Genomic DNA, 18,641 nt, shown 5'->3' on the forward strand with positions numbered 1-18,641 from the left:
TAGACCTAATTATCACCTTTAAAGTGTTTGTGCTAATAACATCATGTAGAGTAAGACAGGCATAGAGAACAGCACTGACTGGGAGAGGCTTTGAACACATGACATACTCAGATCAATTCAACACTTTAGACTTTAAAAATGCACAAGCGTCTTTCAAAAACCCATTTATTTAATCTATCATCATTGATATTATTATGTACAGTTAGAATGTACTGTTCATCTCCCTTAAATAAACAGGCAGCCTTAAAGTGTGAAATAGTCACTTGTCTACTGTCTCAGTGGCTGATAGTGCCCCACAGGCCTCAATGTCAGCTCGAAGCCATTATGTTTCAATTGTTTAATGATAAACAGATTTTGAATGAAAGCCAGGAAACTTCGCTAGCACAAAAAGTGCCTATTCTTTCTTCCCATATGGTTCAGTCATATTACCGTCATTTCCCCCTAAGCTGTTCCCAAAGACACCAGGTTAATACTTGAAAAGGCTGCAGCGATACACAAAAATATCATCAATATTCTGTTTACTTGGTGACAACGTCGCTTTTAGCCTTCAATCAGAAAGCCTGACGTTGGCTAGTTAAGCATCGGGCTAACGTTTAACGCTTTCACTTGAGGGAAGTAACTCGTATTACTGCTACTGCTGTGTAATCTTGGTTCAATTCACAGCATATTCTACAAGTTACCCTGCAATAACTAACTGTTAGAATAGCGCCACCGTATTGTATCGCACTGAGTGCACTTCAATCCTTTATCCCGCGAGTTTGCTAGCTAGCAAAATAATAATACCAATTTTAAACAAATAACATGTGTAACGTACACACTCGAGAAAATTATTTACTAGTACTTACGCAAACTCCCCCGTTGTGAAAACGTACAAATCCTTCTTGTATTTTTCGTTTTCCAGCAAACACTCATTAAAACGGCCTCCAGGCACATTAGCGCACTCACCCCCGACTGATCAGGGAGGGGGTGGGGGGTCACACACTGAAACAGACTAACGTGCAGAGGTACAGCCCAGGCAGACAAATGTTGCTTTTAGACTTTGCGACTCGTTTTATTTCTCTATCTGATAAGAAAACTATTCAATCAGATAGTTCTTTGTGGTGAATGAAATACGGTTACAGTTTCAAGAAGTTTTAAGCACCAAATCCGAAATCCAAGCACTGCAATACTAAAATCCAATTCAATTTCTTGTTTGCTCCGAAATCTACGACATGACTATATACAGAAAAGCTTGACATGGTATGCAAAAAAAAATTCCGAAGACAATACAAATACAAATACATGAACAAAAAATGTTTTAACTGTCAGTTATGTCATTTTAAAATTTTCCAAAACTAACATTTTCTTTGATTGACTGATATTAAATTGATTAGGGTCAAGTTTAGTGTGAACAATATTACACAAACAAGCACGTGTGTGCGCATGCGCACATATTAGAATCCCTTCGATCGCTTCTCATATGTGCGCATGCACACATATTAGAATCGCTTCGATCGCTTCTTATATGTGCGCATGCGCACATATTAGAATCGCTTCGATCGCTTGTGACGTGATAACTTTGCTTTGATCCTTTCTGACGTCATAACTTTGCTTTGATCCAAAACCTATAAATAGAAGCGCTCACCTGTTACTTTATGCTTAACGGACGTTGACCTGCAGCAACTAAAACCCTTTTGAGAAGCTTTGAGAGCAATTTACGAGAGAAACCAAAACAAGTTCAGTTTTGTTTCTCACCAATTCACAGCGCAAACAGACACATTACACCATGTCAGCCAACCCATCCTTCGGCTCAGATGAGCTTGGAATATCTAAAGGGACCATTTTGGGAGATCACCACATGGTGGAGGCTTTCCTTGGAGAAGGAAGCTTTGGTGTTGTAACCAGATGTCGCGATACAAAAAACAACAAAACTGTTGCTGTTAAAGTCAACAAGAGCGACCCTGAAATTCTGCTCCAGGCAAAACTGGAAATTTTCATCCTGGAGCAGCTACGACGCTTGGATCCAGACAGGTGCAACATCGTCGAATGGAACGGCTATTTCCTCGATGGAGAGCGCATTTGCCTGAATTTTGAACTCCTCGACCAAAGCCTGTCAGACTACATAGGGGACCGGAATAACCGAGGTCTCCCAATGAGAGAAATCAGGCCAATTTTGAATCAGCTCGCAAATGCTCTATTCCACCTGGGTTCTGTGGGAATAGTGCATGCTGACCTCAAACCTGTCAACATCATGGTTGTGAACCGCAGTGAGTCTCAAGTCAGAGTCAAACTTATAGACTTTGGCATCGCATGTAACACCTCTGCAGTGATTCCTGGTGACTGTGTGGGGACAATTGGTTATTGTGCACCTGAGATTATGCTTGGCACTCCATATGATGAAGCAATTGACATGTGGTCTCTAGGGCTGGTAGCTGTGGAGCTTGCTACAGGGGTGCCTCTCTATCCTGGGGAAGACGATTATGACGTTTTGAAATTCATAATTGAAACCCAGGGTCAGCTACCAGATCATCTCCTAGAGTCTGGCTTGTACACTGACAGCTATTTCATCGAGGATAACCACAAGGAACAGCGCTGGACATTTAAGACCCCAGAACAATTTCAATACGAGACACATTATCGATCCAAGGAAACTCGATCGATAAAACTTAAGTGTCTCGATGATCTCGAACAACTGCTGAAAGTTAGGCGAGGACCGGAAAATGGCCAAACATTATTTGTAAGGCTAATCAAAGAAATGTTGGCCTTGGATGCAAATCAGCGCATAACACCCTCGGAGGTTCTGAAGCATCCCTTTTTCAACCCTGGCCTCTCAAGGAGAACCCCCTGCACTGACATGAATAGTACAGGGGGAGAACTCCTTGTGCTCTCTCAGCAGCCTTCAAGCTGGAAAAGTCATGGATTGCAAAAATTCAGCTGCAGTTTCCAAAACTCAGTTGAATTTCCTCAAAAAGGAGACATCAACACCTCAGCCAACCCATCTGCCTCTGAAGATGATCTTCAAATAACGGAAGGGACCATTTTAGGAGATCACCACGTGGTAGAGGCTTTCCTTGGAGAAGGAGGCTTTGGTTTGGTAACCAGATGTCGCGATACAAAAAACAACAAAACCGTTGCTATTAAAGTCAACAAGAGCGACCCTGAAATTCTGCTCCAGGCAAAACTGGAAATTTTCATCCTGGAGCAGCTACGACGCTTGGATCCAGACAGGTGCAACATTGTGGAATGGAACGACTATTTCCTCGATGGACAGCGCATTTGCCTGAATTTCGAATTGCTTGACCAAAGCCTGTGGGACTACATTGGGGACCGGAATAACCGAGGTCTCCCAATGAGAGAACTCAGGCCAATTTTGCATCAGCTTGCAAATGCTCTGTTCCACCTGGGTTCTGTGGGAATAGTGCATGCTGACCTCAAACCTGGAAACATCATGGTGCTGAACCACAGTGAGTCTCCCGTCAAAGTCAAACTCATAGACTTTGGCCTCGCATGTCCTGCTTCTGCAGTGATTCCTGGTGACCGTGTGGGGACAATTGGTTATTGTGCACCTGAGGTTATGCTTGGCATTCCATACGACGAAGCAATCGACATGTGGTCTCTGGGGCTGGTAGCTGTGGAGCTTGCTACAGGGGTGCCTCTCTATCCTGGGGAAGACGATTATGATGTTTTAAAATTCATAATTGAAACCCAGGGTCAGCTACCAGATCATCTCCTAGAGTCTGGCTTGTACACTGACTGCTACTTCATCGAGGATAACTACAACAAACAGCGCTGGACATTTAAGACCCAAGAACAATTTCAATACGAGACACATTATCGATCAAAGGAAACTCGATATATAAAACTTAAGTGTCTCGATGACCTCGAAAAAATGCTGAAAGTTAGGCGAGGACCGGAAAATGGCCAAACATTATTTGTAAGGCTAATCAAAGAAATGTTGGCCTTGGATGCAAATCTGCGCATAACACCCTCGGAGGTTCTGAAGCATCCCTTTTTCCACCCTGGCCTCTCAAGGAGAACCCCCTGCACTGACATGAATAGTACAGGGGGACAAAACCTTGTGTTCTCTCAGCAGCAATCATCGTTTGGGTGGCCAGAATTCTAGGGGAGCTAGAAATTCTTGTGGAAAAAAAGCCCAAAACAATAACATCAACAAAAAAAGCAATGAATGTGGTCTTAAACTTGGGCACAATTTGGCTTGAAATCCATCAACTAATCTCTCAATATTCAAAGCGGAGCAGCAGACAACTTACCATCACATCAGTCCTTCAATCAGACCTACAACAAACGTCTTCAGTCTCTCACCCCAACCGGTCGCAGCAGATGGCCGCCCCGACCTGAGCCTGGTTCTGCCGGAGGTTTCTTCCTGTAAAAAGGGAGTTTTTCCTTCCCACTGTCGCCAAAGTGCTTGCTCATAGGGGGTCATATGATTGTTGGGTTCTCTGTATGTATTATTGTAGGGTCTACCTTACAATAATACATACAGCCTTGAAGTGACTGGTGATGTGATTTGCTGCTGAATCAATTCGGAACTAATTGGAAATCTGGATATTAATTAAATAAACCTGCTTTGAGCATCAATTAATTGTTGTTTGAAATTCTTTATAAATATATAAATATAGTGCCACTCTTCTACTGTTTAAATTGCAACTGTTTAAAACTGACTAATTTATTCATACACTTGAGCATAAACACATGCACAGTAAATGGCCTGTACTTGTACAGCGCTTTACTTAGTCCCCAAGGACCCCAAAGAGCTTTACACTACATTCAGTCATTCACACATTCACACACTGGTGATGGCAGCTACATTGTAGCCACAGCTGCCCTGGGGCGCACTGACAGAGGCGAGGCTGCCGGACACTGGCGCCACCGGGCCCTCTGACCACCACCAGTAGGCAACGGGTGAAGTGTCTTGCCCCGGGACACAACGACCGAGACTGTCGGAGGCGGGGCTCAATCTGGCAACCTTCCAATTACAGGATGAACTGCGAACTCTTGAGCCACGATTGACCTATATACACATATACTTTACAGTACTAGTCAGTGCTTACATACTAGTTCTTTTCCCTACTTTTTCATGCTTACTGGTACAAATGCCTGTTACTAGAGTTAAATGCTATCAATGTATTCTCACAGTTATGGAACTGTACAAATGCATACAAAATAACGCTCACGTAAACATAACTGTGCACTAGTTTGCCCTTATTGCTGCAGTTTGTTTCAAGTTGTTCTCTCTCTCTCTCTCTCTCTCACACACACACACACACACTCACTATGTAACGTTTCAGCAAAAAAATACCGCCCCTCCCCCCCACAGTGACACCACCACCACTAGTCTGCACAGCTGACATAAGGCAGCATGGATCCATCCTTTCATGCTATTTATGCCAAATTCTGACCCGACCATCTGCATGTCAGAGCAGAAATCAAGACTCATCAGACCAGGCAACATTTATCCAATCTTCTCATGTCAAATTTTGAGAACTGTAGCTTCAATTTCCTGTTCTTAGCTGACCAAAACGCTCTTCTGCATTCTTTGGTTGCAACAAATGGTTGTATGAGCTACGGTTGCCTTCCTATCAGACATTTTTCTCTGACCGTTGACATCAATAAGGCAGTTTTTCCAAGAGAACTGCCTTTCACTGGATATTTTCTCTTTTTTGTCACCGAAAAGGGTGTCTGTGTTACTTCTTGTCTTATATATATTGTCTCTGTTTTCCTCTGTCCTTTGTCAGAGTGCCTGTTCACCTACCCCCTGTGTCTCCATATTCCCAGTGTTCAAGGTTTCCAAGTGTTTTCCCAGTTTAGGTTTTCATGGTTGGTTCTGTTTGCTACTCAGCCAGAATAAACAGCTCGCTCTTTTTAAAAGTAGGCTCCAGAATGGATGATGGCATGTTCGCATGTCTTTATGCAACACTGAGTGTGCTGAACTAAAGGTAGGCCTAGTTTCATTTTCATGGTCATTATTATCAAGACAATGATTACGCCTTATTCTGATTATTTCTCCCTTTTGGAGGTGTAACGTTTACATGAGGGGTGTAGGAACATTTCCCCCTAAATATTTTTAGATACATTTTTGTTGAAGTCACAGTTTTTGTCGTATTGATGATGCAGCTAGAATAAGTGCTTTTAAATAAAAGAATAACCATTCAAAGTGCTCAGTGGTGAAACTGTAACTCTTTCAGAGTTTGACAGCTGGACAAGTGATGCCGTATTTAAAGAAACATGAGATGAGTGCAGCATATTATCTGAACAGAGATCATTCAATGAGCAAGAATAAACACTGAAAGAGAAACACTTCACTGTTGATTATCATATGAAGTCTAATGAAAGCTGTTAATCTGTTAATATCCTGTTAATCTGCAAATACAGAACATGCGACTTTAAAGCATCCAGCAAAGTGATAACTGTCCTCTGCCCACTAAGTAGTGACTCTACAAAAGATTATTTTCAATATCATCTTTATATTATATTTAGTTATTCTCCAGCGCAACAATGTAAGGAGCTCTGTGATTGGTTAGGAAAGGACAGACTGGCCACCTGGATTTTTCTTCACTGCACATTGATCCATAGCTTTGCTCTGTAAAGGCTAACAAAGTGCTTTTGCTTTACAAAGACATTCAGCGTCGGTATTCACTCTTTTAAAATGCCACTGAACACTGGAGTGAAATGGAGCCCTGATCCTCAGAGTTTTATTGTTGCTAACATTTCTTATAGATAGCACAGATAGTGCCCCACTGCAGTAATCACTCATGTCTAGATATTCCTGTCAAAAAGGAGTTTTTCCTCCCCACTGTAACATGGCAAACATAGCAAACGGATAAACCAGCTGAAGCTTCAGACAGCCGTCAGACAGTGAAACACTGCCATCTGCTGGACTCCAATAACAAAGACGCTGCTTTGACGGGTGAGGGAGTTTCAACAAGTCTGCAACGACTCAAGCATCAAACTACAGAACTATTATAGCGGACATGGTGCTCTAATGACTGCTTCATTAACGCAGGTCAGAAAGGATCAAACATATCAATAAATTATAAAACACAAAACGTCTCTTATTGCCCAGGGCTCAGGAAGTGAGTGTGTTCCTTATAGCCTATTAAACCTTAGCAGGTTATTTTGATGTGTTACAGATGAAACAGCTATCCAGTAACATTCAGCTACAAAAATGCTTTTTTATAATTACTTTTTTACAGCTTCGCACTTTTACACAAGTTTTATCATCAGTGTCACAATGGCTGCTGCTAAAATTGAGTACAAGATATTTGTTGGCCTGATTAAAGGTCTTGATGCGTGCTCAATCATCCAGGGAAGTAAATCTCCAAAAGTTGATCCTGTTCTTCTGGACGTAGCGTTTTCAGTCAGAGAAACCAGCCGACTGAAGGAACAATGGGCTGGGAGGTCAGTTCCTTAATCATGATTATGCAAATTCTCATGACCATTGATCAACAACCACTGATCAATGGTCTTGAGTACCATTCACAGAGAGTTGGAGAACGGCTGCAATCACAGCATTGTAAGATGGTGACAGATGTACCCTTAGGCCCCCTCCTTGATTCAGAGAGGGTCTTTCCCTTTTCACGTAAATGGCCTCCTTGACTCCGCCCTCAAACCAGCGTTCATTGCAGTTATTGTTGACAATCACATTGTATCGTGTAACCATCCAGCTCACATATTCAATGTAAATGATTTGTTGAACTCAAGACATGATGAATGTTCCTGCATTAAAACACATCCAGCCTAGTGTTCTCACTCTCCCTAAATGGATCTGTTACATTAGTGATATGTGGGAGTTGTGTTTCAGTCTTTTCCACATGAGGACATTTACATTTAGTTTTTGCTTTACTGATGAGTGGCTGGTTAACCTGCAGTGGTTGAAGTATGTGTCGGTCGTCTGGAAGAGTAGGTGTAGAAGACGTCTTTAATGAATGTAATGCTCTGAAGGTGTCAGTGATTACTGTGAATTCATTATAAAAGTGGATTTCAGTGAATATAGACAGGCCCTCATGGTGAAGCTCAGGAGTCCATAAAGTGTAACAGGAGAGCTGTGTCATACTTTCAGAGATTTTACATGAGCCAGTCTTTCAAAAAATACATAAATAAATAATTCATTCATTCATCCACAGGAAACACAATGCTCATATCTGAAAGTAAACTCTGATATATATCCCCGACTAGAGTTAGTACTAAATAAAGGCTAAATAAATGACTAAATATATAAAGACACTCTCCAGAAGAAGAAGTTAAAGGGATTTTATTTATTGTACAAGCAATATCTTCATAAGAATTACAAATTCTGCAGACATATTACCTTCTTACTGAACCTGAATAACTCACACACAGACGTGTCTGCTGCTTATCTTTGTTCAAACATGATGTTTTATCTTCTCTTCAAAACACATTACTCATCTTTCTGGCATCGTGTTACATGAAAACACCTGCATTCTACCTGTGTCATTGTACCACAAAGACAATGATTGCAACACTGTGCTTGCAAAATAGAAGAAATAAGACGACCAGCAAATACATAAAAGATGGTAAAAGTGATTCCATCTTTGTGTCTCCTCCCATTGTTTCCCCAGTCTGTCTAGTTCCCATATTCCCAGGACACCGCTGGACAACAAGTGGGTATTCCAAGACTGAGAGACAGCCAGAGTTGGCAAAAGATCAGACATTCTTAAGTAGAAGTAAAAATACTATTGTTCCAGTGAAAGTTAAAGTACTGATTCAACTTCATTACTCAGCTAAAGCAAAAAAGTACAGGCTCGAAGCGCTTACAGAGAAAAGCATACAACAGAATGCTGATGGCGGCAGTAACACACACTTGGAGGAGAGGCTCCAGCCGTCCATTCCAGCCCTATCCCTAACATTAACTCTAACCATAACTTTAACCCTTCAGGTCTTGTTTTACAAAGCGATTCATGATCAGAATAAAAAACACATTTACACATACTGATGATTTGTCACATAGCATCGTTACCTGTTGGGATGAGAACGTGTTGTTTCCAGAGCACCACAAATTGGGGTGTCTGTAGCTCAGGTAGAGCAGGAAACCTACTAATCAGAAAGTTGCTGGTTCAATGCCCCTCTGCTCCAGCCTGCATGCCAAATATCCTTGGGCAAGATGCTAACCCCAAGTTGCTCTCCGATGCATCCATCGGGAGGATGAATGCGTATTAATGTTAGATAGAAAGCACTTACAGAGAAAAAGCATAGAAAAAAGTGAGTGCATGAATGAGGCAAGTTGTAGAGAGTAGAAAGGTTTTATACAAGAACCAGTTCATTTACCGTTATATTTTAGTTTCATTTTCAGTTCTGTACTTTTTACATGTAATATTGATTCATTAGATTGACTACATATATTAGACCTAACTTGCTGACAGCAAATTTAAACGACCGTAATAATTTATTTTCCCCTACTTTAAAAATGCACAAGCGTCTTTCAAAAACCCATTTATTTAATCTATCATCATTGATATTATTATGTACAGTTAGAATGTACTGTTCATCTCCCTTAAATAAACAGGCAGCCTTAAAGTGTGAAATAGTCACTTGTCTACTGTCTCAGTGGCTGATAGTGCCCCACAGGCCTCAATGTCAGCTCGAAGCCATTATGTTTCAATTGTTTAATGATAAACAGATTTTGAATGAAAGCCAGGAAACTTCGCTAGCACAAAAAGTGCCTATTCTTTCTTCCCATATGGTTCAGTCATATTACCGTCATTTCCCCCTAAGCTGTTCCCAAAGACACCAGGTTAATACTTGAAAAGGCTGCAGCGATACACAAAAATATCATCAATATTCTGTTTACTTGGTGACAACGTCGCTTTTAGCCTTCAATCAGAAAGCCTGACGTTGGCTAGTTAAGCATCGGGCTAACGTTTAACGCTTTCACTTGAGGGAAGTAACTCGTATTACTGCTACTGCTGTGTAATCTTGGTTCAATTCACAGCATATTCTACAAGTTACCCTGCAATAACTAACTGTTAGAATAGCGCCACCGTATTGTATCGCACTGAGTGCACTTCAATCCTTTATCCCGCGAGTTTGCTAGCTAGCAAAATAATAATACCAATTTTAAACAAATAACATGTGTAACGTACACACTCGAGAAAATTATTTACTAGTACTTACGCAAACTCCCCCGTTGTGAAAACGTACAAATCCTTCTTGTATTTTTCGTTTTCCAGCAAACACTCATTAAAACGGCCTCCAGGCACATTAGCGCACTCACCCCCGACTGATCAGGGAGGGGGTGGGGGGTCACACATTGAAACAGACTAACGTGCAGAGGTACAGCCCAGGCAGACAAATGTTGCTTTTAGACTTTGCGACTCGTTTTATTTCTCTATCTGATAAGAAAACTATTCAATCAGATAGTTCTTTGTGGTGAATGAAATACGGTTACAGTTTCAAGAAGTTTTAAGCACCAAATCCGAAATCCAAGCACTGCAATATTAAAATCCAATTCAATTTCTTGTTTGCTCCGAAATCTACGACATGACTATATACAGAAAAGCTTGACATGGTATGCAAAAAAAAATTCCGAAGACAATACAAATACAAATACATGAACAAAAAATGTTTTAACTGTCAGTTATGTCATTTTAAAATTTTCCAAAACTAACATTTTCTTTGATTGACTGATATTAAATTGATTAGGGTCAAGTTTAGTGTGAACAATATTACACAAACAAGCACGTGTGTGCGCATGCGCACATATTAGAATCCCTTCGATCGCTTCTCATATGTGCGCATGCGCACATATTAGAATCGCTTCGATCGCTTGTGACGTGATAACTTTGCTTTGATCCTTTCTGACGTCATAACTTTGCTTTGATCCAAAACCTATAAATAGAAGCGCTCACCTGTTACTTTATGCTTAACGGACGTTGACCTGCAGCAACTAAAACCCTTTTGAGAAGCTTTGAGAGCAATTTACGAGAGAAACCAAAACAAGTTCAGTTTTGTTTCTCACCAATTCACAGCGCAAACAGACACATTACACCATGTCAGCCAACCCATCCTTCGGCTCAGATGAGCTTGGAATATCTAAAGGGACCATTTTGGGAGATCACCACATGGTGGAGGCTTTCCTTGGAGAAGGAAGCTTTGGTGTTGTAACCAGATGTCGCGATACAAAAAACAACAAAACTGTTGCTGTTAAAGTCAACAAGAGCGACCCTGAAATTCTGCTCCAGGCAAAACTGGAAATTTTCATCCTGGAGCAGCTACGACGCTTGGATCCAGACAGGTGCAACATCGTCGAATGGAACAGCTATTTCCTCGATGGAGAGCGCATTTGCCTGAATTTTGAACTCCTCGACCAAAGCCTGTCAGACTACATAGGGGACCGGAATAACCGAGGTCTCCCAATGAGAGAAATCAGGCCAATTTTGAATCAGCTCGCAAATGCTCTATTCCACCTGGGTTCTGTGGGAATAGTGCATGCTGACCTCAAACCTGTCAACATCATGGTTGTGAACCGCAGTGAGTCTCAAGTCAGAGTCAAACTTATAGACTTTGGCATCGCATGTAACACCTCTGCAGTGATTCCTGGTGACTGTGTGGGGACAATTGGTTATTGTGCACCTGAGATTATGCTTGGCACTCCATATGATGAAGCAATTGACATGTGGTCTCTAGGGCTGGTAGCTGTGGAGCTTGCTACAGGGGTGCCTCTCTATCCTGGGGAAGACGATTATGACGTTTTGAAATTCATAATTGAAACCCAGGGTCAGCTACCAGATCATCTCCTAGAGTCTGGCTTGTACACTGACAGCTATTTCATCGAGGATAACCACAAGGAACAGCGCTGGACATTTAAGACCCCAGAACAATTTCAATACGAGACACATTATCGATCCAAGGAAACTCGATCGATAAAACTTAAGTGTCTCGATGATCTCGAACAACTGCTGAAAGTTAGGCGAGGACCGGAAAATGGCCAAACATTATTTGTAAGGCTAATCAAAGAAATGTTGGCCTTGGATGCAAATCAGCGCATAACACCCTCGGAGGTTCTGAAGCATCCCTTTTTCAACCCTGGCCTCTCAAGGAGAACCCCCTGCACTGACATGAATAGTACAGGGGGAGAACTCCTTGTGCTCTCTCAGCAGCCTTCAAGCTGGAAAAGTCATGGATTGCAAAAATTCAGCTGCAGTTTCCAAAACTCAGTTGAATTTCCTCAAAAAGGAGACATCAACACCTCAGCCAACCCATCTGCCTCTGAAGATGATCTTCAAATAACGGAAGGGACCATTTTAGGAGATCACCACGTGGTAGAGGCTTTCCTTGGAGAAGGAGGCTTTGGTTTGGTAACCAGATGTCGCGATACAAAAAACAACAAAACCGTTGCTATTAAAGTCAACAAGAGCGACCCTGAAATTCTGCTCCAGGCAAAACTGGAAATTTTCATCCTGGAGCAGCTACGACGCTTGGATCCAGACAGGTGCAACATTGTGGAATGGAACGACTATTTCCTCGATGGACAGCGCATTTGCCTGAATTTCGAATTGCTTGACCAAAGCCTGTGGGACTACATTGGGGACCGGAATAACCGAGGTCTCCCAATGAGAGAACTCAGGCCAATTTTGCATCAGCTTGCAAATGCTCTGTTCCACCTGGGTTCTGTGGGAATAGTGCATGCTGACCTCAAACCTGGAAACATCATGGTGCTGAACCACAGTGAGTCTCCCGTCAAAGTCAAACTCATAGACTTTGGCCTCGCATGTCCTGCTTCTGCAGTGATTCCTGGTGACCGTGTGGGGACAATTGGTTATTGTGCACCTGAGGTTATGCTTGGCATTCCATACGACGAAGCAATCGACATGTGGTCTCTGGGGCTGGTAGCTGTGGAGCTTGCTACAGGGGTGCCTCTCTATCCTGGGGAAGACGATTATGATGTTTTAAAATTCATAATTGAAACCCAGGGTCAGCTACCAGATCATCTCCTAGAGTCTGGCTTGTACACTGACTGCTACTTCATCGAGGATAACTACAACAAACAGCGCTGGACATTTAAGACCCAAGAACAATTTCAATACGAGACACATTATCGATCAAAGGAAACTCGATATATAAAACTTAAGTGTCTCGATGACCTCGAAAAACTGCTGAAAGTTAGGCGAGGACCGGAAAATGGCCAAACATTATTTGTAAGGCTAATCAAAGAAATGTTGGCCTTGGATGCAAATCTGCGCATAACACCCTCGGAGGTTCTGAAGCATCCCTTTTTCCACCCTGGCCTCTCAAGGAGAACCCCCTGCACTGACATGAATAGTACAGGGGGACAAAACCTTGTGTTCTCTCAGCAGCAATCATCGTTTGGGTGGCCAGAATTCTAGGGGAGCTAGAAATTCTTGTGGAAAAAAAGCCCAAAACAATAACATCAACAAAAAAAAGCAATGAATGTGGTCTTAAACTTGGGCACAATTTGGCTTGAAATCCATCAACTAATCTCTCAATATTCAAAGCGGAGCAGCAGACAACTTACCATCACATCAGTCCTTCAATCAGACCTACAACAAACGTCTTCAGTCTCTCACCCCAACCGGTCGCAGCAGATGGCCGCCCCGACCTGAGCCTGGTTCTGCCGGAGGTTTCTTCCTGTAAAAAGGGAGTTTTTCCTTCCCACTGTCGCCAAAGTGCTTGCTCATAGGGGGTCATATGATTGTTGGGTTCTCTGTATGTATTATTGTAGGGTCTACCTTACAATAATACATACAGCCTTGAAGTGACTGGTGATGTGATTTGCTGCTGAATCAATTCGGAACTAATTGGAAATCTGGATATTAATTAAATAAACCTGCTTTGACCATCAATTAATTGTTGTTTGAAATTCTTTATAAATATATAAATATAGTGCCACTCTTCTACTGTTTAAATTGCAACTGTTTAAAACTGACTAATTTATTCATACACTTGAGCATAAACACATGCACAGTAAATGGCCTGTACTTGTACAGCGCTTTACTTAGTCCCCAAGGACCCCAAAGAGCTTTACACTACATTCAGTCATTCACACATTCACACACTGGTGATGGCAGCTACATTGTAGCCACAGCTGCCCTGGGGCGCACTGACAGAGGCGAGGCTGCCGGACACTGGCGCCACCGGGCCCTCTGACCACCACCAGTAGACAACGGGTGAAGTGTCTTGCCCCGGGACACAACGACCGAGACTGTCGGAGGCGGGGCTCAATCTGGCAACCTTCCAATTACAGGATGAACTGCGAACTCTTGAGCCACGATTGACCTATATACACATATACTTTACAGTACTAGTCAGTGCTTACATACTAGTTCTTTTCCCTACTTTTTCATGCTTACTGGTACAAATGCCTGTTACTAGAGTTAAATGCTATCAATGTATTCTCACAGTTATGGAACTGTACAAATGCATACAAAATAACGCTCACGTAAACATAACTGTGCACTAGTTTGCCCTTATTGCTGCAGTTTGTTTCAAGTTGTTCTCTCTCTCTCTCTCTCTCTCTCTCTCTCTCTCACTCACACACACACACACACACACACTCACTATGTAACGTTTCAGCAAAAAAATACCGCCCCTCCCCCCCACAGTGACACCACCACCACTAGTCTGCACAGCTGACATAAGGCAGCATGGATCCATCCTTTCGTGCTATTTATGCCAAATTCTGACCCGACCATCTGCATGTCAGAGCAGAAATCAAGACTCATCAGACCAGGCAACATTTATCCAATCTTCTCATGTCAAATTTTGAGAACTGTAGCTTCAATTTCCTGTTCTTAGCTGACCAAAACGCTCTTCTGCATTCTTTGGTTGCAACAAATGGTTGTATGAGCTACGGTTGCCTTCCTATCAGACATTTTTCTCTGACCGTTGACATCAATAAGGCAGTTTTTCCAAGAGAACTGCCTTTCACTGGATATTTTCTCTTTTTTGTCACCGAAAAGGGTGTCTGTGTTACTTCTTGTCTTATATATATTGTCTCTGTTTTCCTCTGTCCTTTGTCAGAGTGCCTGTTCACCTACCCCCTGTGTCTCCATATTCCCAGTGTTCAAGGTTTCCGAGTGTTTTCCCAGTTTAGGTTGTCATGGTTGGTTCTGTTTGCTACTCAGCCAGAATAAACAGCTCGCTCTTTTTAAAAGTAGGCTCCAGAATGGATGATGGCATGTTCGCATGTCTTTATGCAACACTGAGTGTGCTGAACTAAAGGTAGGCCTAGTTTCATTTTCATGGTCATTATTATCAAGACAATGATTACGCCTTATTCTGATTATTTCTCCCTTTTGGAGGTGTAACGTTTACATGAGGGGTGTAGGAACATTTCCCCCTAAATATTTTTAGATAAACCTTTGCTAAAGTCACAGTTTTTGTCGTATTGATGATGCAGCTAGAATAAGTGCTTTTAAATAAAAGAATAACCATTCAAAGTGCTCAGTGGTGAAACTGTAACTCTTTCAGAGTTTGACAGCTGGACAAGTGATGCCGTATTTAAAGAAACATGAGATGAGTGCAGCATATTATCTGAACAGAGATCATTCAATGAGCAAGAATAAACACTGAAAGAGAAACACTTCACTGTTGATTATCATATGAAGTCTAATGAAAGCTGTTAATCTGTTAATATCCTGTTAATCTGCAAATACAGAACATGCGACTTTAAAGCATCCAGCAAAGTGATAACTGTCCTCTGCCCACTAAGTAGTGACTCTACAAAAGATTATTTTCAATATCATCTTTATATTATATTTAGTTATTCTCCAGCGCAACAATGTAAGGAGCTCTGTGATTGGTTAGGAAAGGACAGACTGGCCACCTGGATTTTTCTTCACTGCACATTGATCCATAGCTTTGCTCTGTAAAGGCTAACAAAGTGCTTTTGCTTTACAAAGACATTCAGCGTCGGTATTCACTCTTTTAAAATGCCACTGAACACTGGAGTGAAATGGAGCCCTGATCCTCAGAGTTTTATTGTTGCTAACATTTCTTATAGATAGCACAGATAGTGCCCCACTGCAGTAATCACTCATGTCTAGATATTCCTGTTAAAACGGAGTTTTTCCTCCCCACTGTTGCATAGCAAACCTAGCAAACACAAACTATTGTATAAAACGATCTAATTTAAACGAACAATCATATTGAAGCTTCAGACAGCCGTCATATGACAGTGAAACACTGCCATCTGCTGGACTCGAATAACAAAGACGCTGCTTTGACGGGTGAGGGAGTTTCAACAAGTCTGCAACGACTCAAGCATCAAACTACAGAACTATTGTAGCGGACATGGTGCTCTAATGACTGCTTCATTAACGCAGGTCAGAAAGGATCAAACATATCAATAAATTGTGAAATACAAAAAATTACTGTTTCACTGCACACACAAACCTTCTCTTATTAGCACAACACTGCCCAGGCCTCAGAGTGTATTCCATATAGACTATTAAACCTTAGCATGTTATTTTAATGTCTTACAGGTAAAACAGCCAAAAAGTAAAGTTAACTGTAATTTAAAATATTCAGCTGCAAAAATGCTTTTAGCAAATAAATTTTTATGACTGCTGCTAAAATTCAATACTAGATTTTTGCTGGTCTGATTAAAAGGTTAAATGTAGAAGTTTTGGGATAATATATTAATACTTCCAAAACAATAAAGTTGTTGTAGAGAATCTATGTTCATTATTGTTGCTCATCATGGAAAGACAAAGACATTACACCCTCCTACTCTCTGCACACAGTGGTCTGAGGGATCTTCCAGGATCGGGGATTTTATTTATTTTGTTCTTTTTCGGTCTTACTGGTTAGTAGGTGGTGATTTTCTACCTGTTGATCTCACATTTGGAACATGATTTGCTCTGGAGCAGATTAGGTTCAAAGCATGAGTTGACCTGGCATTATGTCTTGGATTACAAAAAAATCCCACATTAAATCTTGAAGTTAACCGGATAAGACAGCGTTGTGTTTCACAGTAAAGGCCTCAGAGAGTTGTTGCTAACCAAATTCCATCTTGTATGGCCACTCAGCATCTTATGATGTTTTGTAACCTGCCACTACAAAGAAGCAGTGAAACAGTTTCTGTTTTAGCGCACATACACTGTGTGCTGAACAGTATAAGGGCAATAAAGTGATGGTACAGAAATCTGCATCTGGTCAGAAGGAAAAGCACGCACACTTGGAAGACTTGGCCAGATTTTTATAAAATTATTGGCTGACAGTGGACAGATGAAAGGATGTGGATGGTCACACCCTCGTGCAGTAAAGACGGCGTTCGGTTCATTGAATACACAAAACCAAACACACAAAAGACACAATAAGACAGCTGATCAGTTTGCTTCACTGACTCATCTTTTTTTTTTTTTTTTTGCCTGTCCCGTTTGGATCTTTAGCCATCAGAATTGTTGTCTGAAGGCCAAGAAAGATGCCAAGCGGCTTTACTTTACCAATTGGATCATCACGGTCTTGCGTTTGGGCCATTTGATTGACCTTTATTATAATTATATATTTATTTGATTTGATTTTTGGTTGTTACAGATGGGACAGACATGACTGGGGGATAGGACAGGGAGAAAGAATGAAAGAAAGAGAGGGGGAGAAAAAAAATAGAGGGGAGAAGAGACGGTGAGAAAGGGGGGAAGAAAAAAAGAAAAACAAACAAAACACCTGGATCACCTGTATGGAGATAAGAAAAAACAGAAGAGAAAACAAACAAGAAAGAGCAACATAATAAATATAGCACCATCACAATAAAACAGCTAACAGTAGATAACAGTAGATACCAAATATTAGATGTTATGTTACAGCACGCAAGATCGACAGCGCACAATGTGCTTTCAGGCAGCAGCCAAGAAAGGTGTAGTTTGTGTCTGTGCTGGCTTTCAGTTGTGCTGTTTCTCTTGCCCAGCCATGCACACACAGACACTGTGCTACACTTACACAGTGAGACAGATGCTCACAGAGACGTCCAGATACATTTTGTCCTTGCTGGAGGTCATCTTGTGTGTGTTTTTTGGCCCACTGTGGCCTCACACCGAGCTCCTGCTGTTTTTTGAACACTTTAACAGCTAACAACTTTTAGCTTCCTGTTGAACACACTTAAGTGGTCACTCACTTCCTGTGCCCTGGGCAATAAGAGACGTTTTGTGTTTTATAATTTATTGATACGTTTGATCCTTTCTGACCTGCGTTAATGAAGCAGTCATTAGAGCACCATGTCCGCTATAATAGTTCTGTAGTTTGTAGAGGTGGGAATCACCATACACCCCACGATACGATATTATCACAATACTTAACTCACGATACGATATTATTGCGATTTTTTTTTAATATATTTTTGCAATATTATGGGTATTGCAATACAATATTTTGTGATTTATCACATATTTTTTCTACTGCAGATTTTGTCCATAAAGGTAAACTTTATCATTATTCATTTTATTTTAATAATAAAGTCTCACACTCAGTCTTTCTCTCATGTCAGTCAGTTTTATTGCTGACAAAGTGAACGGTTTGTATAACAGTCTAGTAACCAACTTAACTGAACGTAACTATCTGGTACAATTATAGCTTATAATAAAATATAATTTTACATTAAATAAAAAAGTTTTAAATTTAAATAAAATAAAACATTTCTTAAATTAAAATAAGTAAACTGTCCTGTT

At 41.2% G+C, this 18,641-nt stretch overlaps 1 protein-coding gene across 1 annotated transcript; it reads left to right on the plus strand.

Annotated features, from left to right (window-relative positions):
- The first annotated feature begins 2,402 nt into the window (after window positions 1–2,402).
- LOC146548029 (uncharacterized) lies at window positions 2,403–13,812 on the plus strand. Its single transcript, XM_085265019.1, has 2 exons — window positions 2,403–4,080; window positions 10,943–13,812. The coding sequence occupies exons 1-2, from the start codon at window positions 2,735–2,737 to the stop codon at window positions 13,341–13,343; spliced, it is 3,747 nt and encodes a 1,248-aa protein (XP_085121145.1). The 5' UTR covers window positions 2,403–2,734; the 3' UTR covers window positions 13,344–13,812.
- Window positions 13,813–18,641: the final 4,829 nt, after the last annotated feature.

This window comes from Mchenga conophoros, linkage group LG23 (assembly GCF_057382185.1).
Source record: "Mchenga conophoros isolate Kocher_MC1m ecotype Shallow Benthic linkage group LG23, M_conophoros_male_GT1.1, whole genome shotgun sequence".
Lineage (NCBI taxonomy): Eukaryota > Metazoa > Chordata > Actinopteri > Cichliformes > Cichlidae > Mchenga > Mchenga conophoros.